The following is a 12,919-nucleotide window of genomic DNA, read 5'->3' as shown; positions in this document are numbered from 1 at the left end:
ATCTGTCTATTCAAAGATAAGCCCTAGAAGAGCTTTATTTGCTGCGTGTATTTTATAAACTTCATCTAACCATTGAAGATCCTTAAAGGGGATATCAAAAGCATTCCCAGGAGAGTAGAATAATTGCACATGTAGTGTTTAGCCTTAAAAATACGCACATCCTTAGTCCAAGGGAGCTCCTTTTATTTCAGGAGCACGCAGTTGAAGTGATAATCCATTTCTTCCTCCAAATTAGAAATTATTTCAGATTTAGACAAATTTTCTAATATAATATGCAAGGATAAAACTATATGGTGCTTTTGAATGTTAATGGGAATCATAACTATATTTCAGTGTATCGTGCTAAAAAAACTTCATCTCTTTTGCTCTGTGTGCACATATATTTTATTTAGTTGGACGCACTACAAAATTAATGGATGAATAAAAATAAATATTATATAGCAATACCAGAAATAATAAGTTCTGTCACTTTGCTAATCCTCCTCTCCTAGGGATAACAGAGAATGAATTTACATTCGTAAACACTAACAAGAATTCATTAATGCCCTCACAAGAGCCTAGGAGAAAATGAAAGAGCATAGGATACTGAGGAGGAAAGAAGGGCTACAGAGTCACAACCAGGTTAATACGAGGGAAAGATGCTTGTGCTATTATTGACTGTGTTCTGTTCCAAGAAAATGGCATTTTTATAGAATTAGTTTAGCAAATAACAGTAAATGAGGACACATACGGACTTTCACAGTGTTATAAATGTGAAAACAATTGAAACTCGAAAATGTTCAGTACATTTCTAGTTACAGGTAAGCTTAGTGCTTCATTTGGATGTGGAATCATGGCAGTGACTGCATCACAGAATAACCTGGAAACAAAGACCAAGAGAAATGTGACACTCAAATCATTGCTAGTCAAAATCAAACCAGAGCCATAAAATCCTGAGGCATGCCTCATATATTCTTAAAACACTTGCCTTGGGGACAGATCTCAGTGTGATTTCCCTTCTTTTGGACCATTGCATACAATTAGTCAGTCAAGACACGCCAATGGAATATGTCATGGTGTCATAAAAAGGCTCAAAAAAATAGCTTATTCAAATCTAACTCATTATGGAGTTACTGAGGCTGTCCGCTGCCTGTTCTGTTCTAGTTCTGGATGACTAACTCAGATCTCTCCTTGTTTTCAGGATTCACAAACATTCCTTGTTATTGTTTCTTTCCTGTACTGCTGCTTCATGTATACTACATGCATTTCAAGATCAGCTCAAACAATTCTGTTATTCATCCCAGAAGGCAACTCAGTGCATTCCCATTTTCAGTGTTTTCTAGTGCTTGTTTTCTCATAAAGACCTTAGCTCTTGTTTCATCAAACTCATCAGGTTTTTTGTGGGGTAATTTATTTTGCTTAATGAAGGTAGCATGAGCATTTTGAACCCACTCCTTTTATTAATTCCCAGAACACTTTTTTTTTCTTGCACTAGATATTTTAATGTGTGTTCTCAGTTAAAAGTTCAACAACCAGACAGCCTTCTTTATATCACAAACACAGATTTATTCTTTGGACAACACATCTGGAATGTGCTGATTATTCCTTTAGTACAATGTGGTTTTCTTTGAATGCTGTGCAATTATTGCTAAATATACTCTAGGCAGAAAAAGACCAACCTGGAATCTGATACCAGTTTCCTGGTCCCTATCTCCTGTTAGCTTAAATCTCGGTCGGTAAAGCTGGATTCAGCAATTACTGTTTGTTTGGTTGGGATGGGAAGACTAACGTGTGAGGGATGAGATGCTCTAAGGAGCTTTCCCAGGCAATGACCCTTCCCCAGGCAGCAGGACGGCTCCTTCAAAAGGATTCTTTCCATTTGGCTGCTACTGGAACGTTGTGAAAAGTCTGTTCCTTGGGCTGCTCCTTCCCTTCCAGTATTTGAGAGCAAATGTGAACAAGGCACATGTATAGACAGTCCACATTCACAGACTCCTCTGGCTTGATGAAGTCCTTGAAGGCCTTTATGCAGGATTTGTTGATTCAGATTGCTGTAATTCTGAGGGCTATTCTGCTGAAAAAAGCAGAAGAATTTGGACAAGAAAAAGAAAAGCCATCAGTCAGTTGAAAAGAAATTTGTTCAGCCTGATATGTCTTTGTGGTGAAACAGCACGGAGTGATCACTGCTAGTTAATGCGTTTGTGAGGCTGCAATAAATGGATGCAGGAAAAATGAAACGACAGGAAAACAGCACGAAGGGCAGAAAAAAAACCAACAACCCTGAAGCAGAAAGATTTTGCTTTTCAGCTGGGAGAACCGCTATTAGTTTGGGTAACGTTGGTTTTTTTTCCCCACCAAAATGAGCATTCAGGTGGTAAAGAGATTCACGGAAGACAAATAACACGGCGCTGTGTGCAGCCTGTTAGGATCGAACGCACGCAGTCCGTGTTGGTTTTTTCCCTCTTCCTTTTTCAAGCAGTAACATACGAAGCTGTCCCCAATGGCAGTCTTTGTGTGGGGGGCACAATCCGGAATTCCCTAATTTCTCCTCTTTTCTAATAACAACCATTACGGCACAAACGATGATTTCTGCCCTGATTTTCAACTGGGATGGATGTAAAGGGGTGGTTTTTGGTGCCACCTCTGAAAGTCGGGGTCCCCTGGTGACAGTGATCACAGCCTCCCTGAAAGCACTTGTGGGGTTGTTTGTTTGTTTGTTTTATTGACATCAAATTAATATCCTCGTCGCTAAGTGCAAAGCACAGGTTTGACAATAGAGCAGCTTCCTCTTTGTTTAAAAACTTGCAAAGAGTTTGGGAGTTGAAAGGCTGAGTAAATCCTTCTATCTGAGGAGGTAAGCTCCGTGTTATTTCTTGTTTTTAGCAGCTCTGTACTGGCGAGCTGCAAGCTGTCTGAACATCGGAGAGAGACCCTTTGGGAGCTCCATTGGTTTTCAGCAAGTCTTTGCATGCAGTGTGTTTGTACTAGCTGAAGACAGCGCATGGCTCTCTAAATAATTTACAAGTTGATTAATAGACTCACATGGGTATAATTAGAAGAGGGAGAGACAGCAGCTACAGTAACGGGTACAGTGCTTGGGGGAACTAGAGACTTTATTTTTTTTTTAAGAAACTTTCTAGGGTGCTGGGCGTTTGAAGATAAGTTGGGAAGAGCTCAGTGCCTCTTCTCTTTTGAAGTGGAAATAGGACAGTTTGAATCCGTCGAGTTTAATTTTTCACAAGCTTTAGGGGCCCTGCAGTGCAACTCCCTTTTTATTATTGAAAAAAACTCTCCATTTTTCTTTCATTTTTCACACACATGCGCACACACACACGCGGATGCTCAGAGTCCAAACAGCACCTAATAAACAAATCGATTTCCTACTTTATTTAAGTTCATTTCATAACAAGGGCGCGCGTTCATTTATATACACCCCTCAGTCACACACACACCATAGAAAGTTAGGAAGATATTTGTGAATGCACCCTCCTTTAATTTATGCATTTTTAAGGAACCTTCACCTCTGTTTGACAATGCTTTTGAAGTAGCTCCGTTTTTCAAGTCAAACTTTTGACTTCTCCTCTGGGACCGCTACAAAGGGGTTTTTTATGGAAAATAGGTAGCAGCCTTTTTTCCTGCCAGGAGAAAATTGGTGGTCAAGAGAACAAAATAAAATTTAAATATCTATTTTTTTTTTTTTTTTTTCTGGTTTAGGTGTCTGTATTTTAGTAACAGATGGAAGGTCGTAGAATAGAAAGCTTCACATGGGGGCACGTGGACAGTAAGTTGTCATCTCCTTTTCTGATTTTTTACTTTTGTTCTTTAATGTGTTGAATCACCACAGTGTGGTAAATTGGAGCCGTCCCCCATTTCCTTTATTTGGCAATTGCAATATGTTGACTTTCTCCAGCACAACATGCAAACAATGCAAACCTCTGCGTGTGGTCACCAGATCTGCTGGGTGACACTGGAGAGACCTGGGCACAAAGGCATTCTTTAATGCCGCCCCATTTGGGATTAAGAAAAACCAACAAAAAGAAAAACCAACAACAAAACAAACCACCACCAAGCAAACAAACAGAACCACGCACACACAAACAGGGAGGCAGATCAGAAGCAATCTGTAGAGTCGGTGTGACTTTAGAGGCTGGTGAGGCTGTGCTCTGAGCTGTTGTGAGGATGGCAGTTAGTGGGCACGGCTCTGCCCATGCATGTGTTGCCATCCTCCTGGTTTTGCAGCAGTGTTTGCCATTGTCCTTGTCACCAGAGTATCAATAGGTGCCTTCCTTTCGCAGAGACGCTGCTGGGCTCTGTGGGTTTGCATGAGGAAGGGGCTGAAGCACTTTGTAGATGACAAGGTAATGCCCACAGTCACCCTTTGGAGTCATCAGGGATCACTGTGAATCAACACAGAGCCACAAAACCCTCCTGGATTGGAGGGAAGCTGAGGCCATGCTGGGCCTCGTGCTTATCAGGGCTTTTAAACAGCAAAGCAGAATATCGATTCCGAGTACTGATCTTCTGTTTATTTTGATCTCTATTGCTGACTGTCATTCTTAGAAAACATAGAAATAAGTTCTTTATTTTCTTCCTGGCTGCTCTTCTTGCAGCACCAGCTGCTGGGCAAAAAGCTTGAATTGTTTGTTCTGCTGTTTGGAGTTTGGGATGGTGAAATCACAGTGTTTTTATAAGATAAGTGGAAGGGAATGCACATTGGCAGCACCCCTTTCTAAGATCTTTGGAGTTTATCATCCAATTCTGTCTTTGGCTGTGTTTCACTGGGAGCTGTATGAATAGAAACATTTTATTGTGACAAGCAAAACATTAAATAGCTCTTATGTATCACTCTACGTTTTGGAAACGTGACATTCATTCACTGTTTTCTACTCAGTATGTGGTGAGCTGGGGTGGTGTGAGGTGCTGGTCTGGTGGTTTGTGTGGCTGGGAGCCCCTGAATGAGGATGGTGGGTGAGGGGAGCAGCAAGGGGAGCAGGCTGGCACCAGGCATCACTGCTGGAGGATGACAGACCCCTTAATATCCTCCTCATCATATGATGAAATCTATATTTGGTATAGAAAGACAAGGTGGCTTTCAGCAGGGCTGTCAGAGTGAATTTCTTTTTTTTTTTTTTAATATTGTCAGTGTAAAAAAAAAAAAAAAAAAAAAAAAAAGGGTTTTATAGCCCAAATTCTACCACAAGCCCTGTGCTCTTCAGTAGAGCTGTTGTAGAAATAAGGAAGAGAGAGGGAGCTTTGTTGAGTACCCTGGAAATGATGCATTACCTGGGTGAGAACTGTGCTTACTGCCTGACATTTAGCTGTATTCTCTCTGCAGAAGCTGAAGGAGTAAGAAGCAGTGGTGCAAATACACGATTTCCTGCTAGTTTTAGAAACTTGCAGGTTAGAAACATCCCTTTGAGGCAATTCAGAGCAGCTTTTATCTTGCAGGTGGTAAACTGAGGCAGAACACCTAAATCAGCTCGAACCGTGCTGCAATCAGCGTGTGTTTGGGGATGGGAACCCAGGTGTGTGGATCTGACCTTGCTGTCAGCCCACTAGATCATCCCAGGGCTCGCTGATGGCTGCTGCCATTAGGCAAATTATGCAGAGATGCTTGAAAACACCTAAAAACACAGGGCCTGTTTTTAGAGGAGAAAAGCTTTATTTGTTGTTGGTGGATGCAGGACTTGGACTGAATTTCCGTTGCTAAACAGAAGGTGCCACTGGCAGGTAAAGCAACGCAGGGCTGAGTGCTTTCCCCCATCCCTGGCTGTGAACAGGAGGAGATCTCTGCCTTGGTAACCGAGGAGGAACGATGCGCTCCTTTCACTTCATCATACGGTTCTGAAAGTCTGAATTTGTCACACATCATCAGCTATCATCTGATTGATGATTTGGGGTTGTACCTGCGTTAAAAATGCTGCTGTCACTTCTCTTGAAAACCTTTAATTTTTATTAAATGACAACAAAACTGAGGGGGGAGAGGAAGGAAAAGGAAAAAAAAAAAGGAGGCTCTACAATGTTAGAAGAGACAAAAATATATATATATATCTAAAATGCGGCCGTTTTATTGCATTAAAATAATTCCTGTTCTTCCGGGGAGTCATCCTCTCGGCGCTGCACATGTGAAATGAGCGACCGCAGGCTGTATTTCTGCGTGCATTTTCCATCCGATGAGAGATGATTAAATAAGCGTTCACAGCTCTTCGCAAACACCGCGGGCCGCTCTTCTCCCTTACCTTCTCTCCTTCTTTGTCGCCAACGCAGCAGCGTCAGCGCTCGGGAAGGAGCGACGCGTGCGGTGCTGGGGCTTCGAGATTCCGAGAGCCCCGCAATTCGATTCCGAGAGCCCCGCTGTTGAGTTCCGAGGGCCGCGGGGCAGCTGCACTCAGGCGCTGCTCCCGCTGAGCCGCCGCGGCCGGCAGGTGGCGCTGTACAACCGGGAGCGGCGCCGCTGCCCTCCCCGTGCGGCGCTGCCCCGGGGCGGGTCGGATTCCGCGCGTCGCCACCCGCAGTGGGGATGGTTGGTTCTGTCCAACTGTGAGATGGAGGAAGAAGTCCCTGCGTGCTGGAGGTGTTATGTGAAAATCTCGGTCGGGCTACGCGATCGCGTGTCGCTAAGGAATGCCGTTTTTGGATGTTATTAAATTGGGGCGAACGTGGGTGTGAAAATGGAGTGCCTCTCTGAAAGGTGCAAATAAAATTACCTAATGTGAATAATGCGGAGTTTATAGAGCAGAAAAATAAGCAAAATTGCGTGCTTTGCTAATTTTAGGATTGACACCACAATCTGGGAAAGCAGCCTTTGGCAGTAGCTTCTACTCAGGGCAAGATGTTAACTGTCAGGTACTGGGATCAAGCCTCAGGCATCTGAATTAGCAGTGAAAGTCTTCTGCTAAAAAAATCTCTGAGTGAAGTATAAAGGGCAAATGGACAGTACTGTCAAAAGGACCTTAAAGTTTTTATGGTGCAAAGCTGACAGAATTTATGCCTGCAAATGCTTTTATGCCCTCCTTAAAATCAAGGGTTTATAGCATTGGAGAAGCGAGTCAATAGGCTTCAGACGTCTGTTTTAGAGAGAAATAGGTGGAGGAGGAATCCATTTAAATATGATAATCGTATAGCTCGGAGCACTGACAGCACTGAAGCTATTGGGGAATGGTGCCCTGTAAGCTCTCAAGCACTGTTTTTGCCTCTCAGTCTGTGCCTTTAATGTTCTGTTACTTTTGTCTTGAGCAGATGGTATGATTTTGTCAACTGATTGCCTGATAGGGTTTTCTATTAGTCCTGCAGATCTATGGGTTGGGTCAGAGCTAATAGGCCACACTCCTTTGAGTTTCATGAGAAAGTGCTTTTCATGCGGAATACCTTTTACCTGTGAAAAGCTTTGAAGCTCTGGGAAGTAAATTTATTTTTTAATGGTCTGCTGGAAGGGGCTGATTGACAGTCATGGAGACAGGAGCTCTCTGGGTGTCCGTGCAGCAGTTCCAGCTTCTGTTCCTGTGCCATGCATGCCCTTACCTTTGGGCTGCTTAGTGTCATGGCCAGCTGTGTGGTCTGGACCATCAGCACAGCCAAAACAGGCTGAGAGCTGAAGGGGATGCGCTGTGCGCTATTGACATTAGGCAAAAACATAGTTCATTTCTGCATATACTTCTGCATGGAGCTGATTGTGGCCCAGTCCTGCCACGTGTGCCATTTTGGAGGCTCACCGTGCCCCTGCCCCACTGCTCTCAGCATAGGGTGCCATTGGAGCTCTGAAGAATTACTTCTGAGGGTGGGTTTTACTCCTGTACCTTAATTTTGCTCCTTAATAGAGATGTGCTCCAACTGCCTGCTCTGGATATCTCTTTGTAGCAAACTGTAATTTTTACAAGAAACTTATCTTTGGACCTCTCTAATGATAAAGTAAAATCTCTCTAGAGCCTCGTTCCCCCAACTTTCAGAGTTGGAAACTCACACAAGCTTATGTTGAAAAGGAATTGATTATTCAAAGCTCTCGTGCTTCATAATCTACTGAAAACATGTAGACTGACTGCCTCATCAGAAAAGCTGTAGACTCTACTTTGCTGTATAGCCCTCTGGGTCGTGTGCTAAAGGCCAGGAGACCTATGGCTAGTTGCTCACAGGCTGTGTGCCACTCCAATTACAGGTTATTAATTTCCCTTGCATTCCAGAGACAGTTCCACATGAGTGAAAAGGAATAAAAATACCATACTGCAGCGTTCTTCATTACTTACTGTCTATACCACGGCAAAATACTGATTTCTTTCTCCCCTCCTCCCCCTTTTTTGTTTCTCTGGCCTGTGGAAGATGTTTTACAGTTTTAATGCAGCCGTTTTAAGTGCGGCTGTTCCTGTTCAAGGGCAGCTGATGTACTTTGTAATGCCATTGAACAGCCAACAAGCTATGTTCCCCCATTGTGTTGAAGTGATAGGTATGTTTGCTAATCAAGAGGAGAGCAGAGCTTGCTGTCTGACTTGTTTATGTTTTATTTCTCACCATCAAGCTTTAGAAGGAGGCACAGAAGTATGTAAGCATCTATATTATTCACTGATACATGGATGTACGTGGGCACACAAGCAATGTGAACAGTATTGCTGATCTCTTCTCATCAGTCATCACCAAAATTAGCAGGATATCAGGGTTACCACGTAATCCCCAGTACTCCTCAAAAGACCCATCAACCTGGTGTATTGTTGGCTGTATTGTTAATTAATTGTTACTTCAACCTGATTGATTTTTTTTCCCTCTTGTGTTGGCTTCAGTGCTTTTTCCAAAAGCAGTCACAAAACGGGAGGATTTTCATCCTCAGGCTTCATAGAAGACTAATGGGAAGTGATCAGATGAGTCAGATGGTTCCCATCACAGTTGCATTTTAACTGCTTGTAGGCTGTGGTGTTTCTCCTCCCCTTATGCAGGATGGGAGCAGTTTGACTCCTGGAACTGGAGAATCTCTGAAGATGTGCTGGCAGCCCAACAGCAGAGTGCACCCACTTGTGTTTCTGTGCCATTCCAGGGCTCCAAGCTCTTGCCCCAGTTCCCTGGAGTTCATCTTGCAGGGAATGTGGGATCATGCAGTCTCACCTTAGCATGGGTTTATGCATGGCTTTGGGGGCCTCATTCATTTCCCTTGCACAACCATCTTTAAGCATTCTGTAAGTTTCAAAAATCACACGTTTTGGCATCTTTACATCCATTCCAGCGGGAATCATGACAAAACAATGTGAGTGGAGACTGAAAGTTTGGCGTCACAGCCAGAAATTCATGAGTACTGGGGAAATTCCACCCATCTTTGCATGGGAATACGTTTTCAGGAAAGAGAAGGTGGGATTTTGTTCTTGTTTTCCTACTGGAATGGCTTGGTTTTGTGTTAGATCTTGAAACCTGGAGGGCGGGGAGAAGAGCTGACCTGCAGACAGCTCTGCAATGCTGCTGCTACTCCCAGCCTGCAGCTCAGCTCTTGGGTAGTTAGATAGGTAACACTGCTTGATAACATTCCCACCTGCTGTTAGTTTTATCAGTCCCATTTTTAATGCAATGCCGAGTTTTGCACTGTCATTTTACCCCCTGTCAAGTGACTGGTGATGATTTTATTCCATACCTTCTCTTTTTCTTTTAGCAGATGGAGAATAGCGCTCTTTATCTTGTTGGGTTTTTTGGTTGGTTGGTTGTGTTTCCTTTTGTTGTTTGTTTTTAATAATGTGAAACGAGTACCCTCAGTTAATACACTAATCTGTTTTGTAATTAATTCCCTGTGGTTTTCCTCCATTTTTGCTGGTACATTGAATTCTGAGTGCAATTCTGTAAACTCAGTAATTTGATTACTTAAAGGAGAGGTAATGAATTTCATGATAGAGGTATAAGTCTTTAGGAAATATTAAATTTCAGGGAGCAAATGGATTCTATTACTGCAGTTCAAACCCAGCTTGTATCCAGGGTGTAAACGTGCACTGACAATAATAATATGCTCCTCTAAACACAGGCACGCTGCTGTCAGTCAGTCCTAAAGCAAATTGCATTGTCAGAAATCTGACACACACACCCTCCTACAAAAACCTGTTGTATTTCTGTATGCAGATGTGATGGCAGGGCGAGTATCAGAACATCAGCATCCCACCATGTGGATTTATGTCGCGTTTTTTATTGCTTGCTTCCAGTAGAGGCAACAGTGTATTAAACACAGAGCACAAATGAAGAGGAGAGACTCTCACTGCTTCTTGCAGATCACTTTGGCTGCTTTGTGGGATGTGGCTGGAGGTGGTTTTGCTGCCCTTTCTTTGCATTATTTGACAAGAATCCCAACACAATTCAAGGCCTCTGGAAAATTAAGTCGTTGGTATTGAAGCTGGTTACTGAATTCTCCAGTTTGTTTAAAAATGGTAAAAATATTTACAGTACAAATGTTTTACTTTATGGGGTCTGTTATGCAGGATACCTCCTGTGTATGATTACCTAGAATTTAAAAAGCTGCATGGTGATTGTAAGCCCAGCCAAGCTCTTGCAGGTATTACTCTCTTGCCTAAAAGATAAATAATAACAGAGGAAAGAAAACTTCTGTCTCTAAAATTGGAGTCATCAGTGCTGTAACCACAGTAGTTGACACACGTTTTGGAAGTGTATTTTTGGTTGTAAAAGCTTCAAGCCTTTGGGCAAAATGGAGAAGTAGCACATCCAGCCTGCTATTGCAGAACCATTATCATCTCCAAAGTTAAATACAGAATGCTGCAGACGTTTGTTTTTCCCCCTGATTTTAGGATCAGGTCATTATTTTTGCATTTTTATAAGATTATGTCACACACTTCATTGTGACATCATCCCAATATGAGAGAAAAAGGAGAAGGCAGAACTATCTGGGTGTCAGTTCTCACCAAACACTTGCTGTAATCCTATGGTTTCTTATGATCTGGGGGTTTCTGTGACAGCACAGTAGATGCGCGGGCTCGAAAAGATCCTGTCTCCAAAATCCATCATCTGTAAACACGTTTCTGTTTTTGTTGTTCCTTTTAACCAGAAGCAGTGGCATGCTTGCCTCTTTAATTGCAGACTCAGTGTACAAAAGAAATGTCATCTTTGTAATCCTTTGCAGTCCCAGACAACACGGTTATGAAGATCCTGGAGAGACGCCTGAATGCACCAGACTGCATGACCAAGGGCTGGGTGCTTCGTGGCTTCCCGAGGGACATAGAGCAGGCAGAGAGGCTGCAAAAAGCATGTATTATTCCAAACAGGTAAGATATATATTTAGCACATTACATACATTGCAAATAAGCCTGTGGAGATATACAAATCTTTGCTGACATTACGTAGGCAGCTGCAACTCCTCTGTTTATTCCTTCCATATCTAGAAAGGGGGTCTCATTCTAAAGAGCTGGAAATAGAGCATTGGCCTTACAAAGCCTTACAAATTAGAAATCAGATGGCTAAACTGTGGAAGAGAGGGGAAGTTGTTCCGCTCGTTTGTCTGAGTTGCTTTTAAAGGCACGCCATAAAACCATAAGAAATGGATTAAAGTTTGGATTACATCAGGAGGTGTATTTTTATTTGCAGCAGGAGGGGGATTGACATCCTCTTGCTTTAGCACTGGCATAATATCATGGAATATATTAGTACTGCAAGGACTCGTTATGAGAGTTTTGGGTTTTGTGAAATAATTAAAGACAACATGAGAATTATATTTTATTTGAGCCATAAAGCATTGTTCAGAAATGCAATAGAGGAGAAATGAGCATCAAAAGAGAACTTGTAATACAGGCAGATACAGAGGGGTTAGTCTTCACAGCTGGTCCAAAGGTGGTGAGCATTTGAAATGTTGGTAGACTTATCTATGCTGAGAAGCTTTTCCATTCTGCTCCAGGAGTTCCTGGTTCAGTCTGTGCAACTGGGTGACATGATGGCCACTCCCAAGGCACACAGTGGAAATACGTGGTCCTTGAGCTTCTAAAAACTTGTTTCTATCTAAGAACTAATGGTGGAAAAAGTGTTTAAGTTGGTGAGGGTATTCTTCCTGTGTCTTCTCTGTGGCTGCCTTTGTCGTGAAAGAAGTGGAGAAAGAATCTTGGTAGCAATGCTAGTGACAATTAAATAGCATTTCCCGTGGATTATTCTTCCTGTGCACTTAAAAAGTAGATCCGCAGTCTCTGAACGAGTGTCTGAGCACATGAGATCACTGTGAATGCTCCAGTGTGCGCAGGGTGCTCCTTCACAGGGCTGGGACCTCATCAAGTGAGAAAGAACAACTCGTTCTGAGATCTTCCATGGAGAAATTTGGCACTCATCCATTTCCTCAGCCTCCATTTTCTTTAAAGAGCAAGGCGCATTCAGATCTGAGTCAAGAATTTGGCCCTTACTGTTTTACACAGGGCTTGGAGTAGGGGACAAAAATAGGCATCGTGCTACCTGATTGATTTTGGAGCTGTTATTTTCCGTGCAGCTGAAGCAGTAGGTGTATGAGGGAGAGAGGGTGATTATAAACAAAAGGACATATTGCAGCATAGGATAGCAGGGCAGTAATTCAGTTGCAGTTGTGATGCTAGTTATAAAACACTATCTGCAGAGGTGGTGTTTCTGACATCAGGAGAAAACCCTGATAGAATTATAGCCCTGAAATCAATCTGGGAATAGGATGCAGAAATCTATAAATCAGACACGGAACAATCTGCAAAGTCTCATTTTTAGGAGGACTCTGTTGATGAAATTAGATTAAAATAAATTTACATATATATCAAGTTTATTATTAAAATCTAGTCACATCAGTAAACAAAATTATTTGTGAAAGAGTATGTTACTCTGTGTTTTGAACTCAAAGTAGACCTCTTTGGCTGATCAGAACACAGAGTTATTGTCTGGTTGTCAAGTCATAAATCTATTCCTTAGAGCTAATAAATGGTTAGTGTTCAAATACTATGTTTTATCTGACTCCCACCTCATAAAGCTGGTA

General features: G+C 42.5%; 1 protein-coding gene across 1 annotated transcript in view; it reads left to right on the top strand.

Moving 5' to 3' along the window:
* The window catches only part of AK8 (adenylate kinase 8), a 66,969-nt gene that overhangs the window by 30,592 nt on the left and 23,458 nt on the right, over positions 1-12,919 (top strand). The window contains exon 12 of the mRNA XM_042831064.1: positions 11,069-11,210. Coding sequence (XP_042686998.1) covers positions 11,069-11,210 — 142 coding nt within the window. The remainder of the gene's footprint in view (positions 1-11,068; positions 11,211-12,919) is intronic.

This window comes from Centrocercus urophasianus, unplaced genomic scaffold, assembly GCF_019232065.1.
Source record: "Centrocercus urophasianus isolate 14NV4802_14NV808 unplaced genomic scaffold, USGS_Curo_1.0 seq_34, whole genome shotgun sequence".
Lineage (NCBI taxonomy): Eukaryota > Metazoa > Chordata > Aves > Galliformes > Phasianidae > Centrocercus > Centrocercus urophasianus.
The sequence above is the reverse complement of the archived record's forward strand: the minus strand, read 5'-3'. Positions and strand labels throughout refer to the sequence as shown.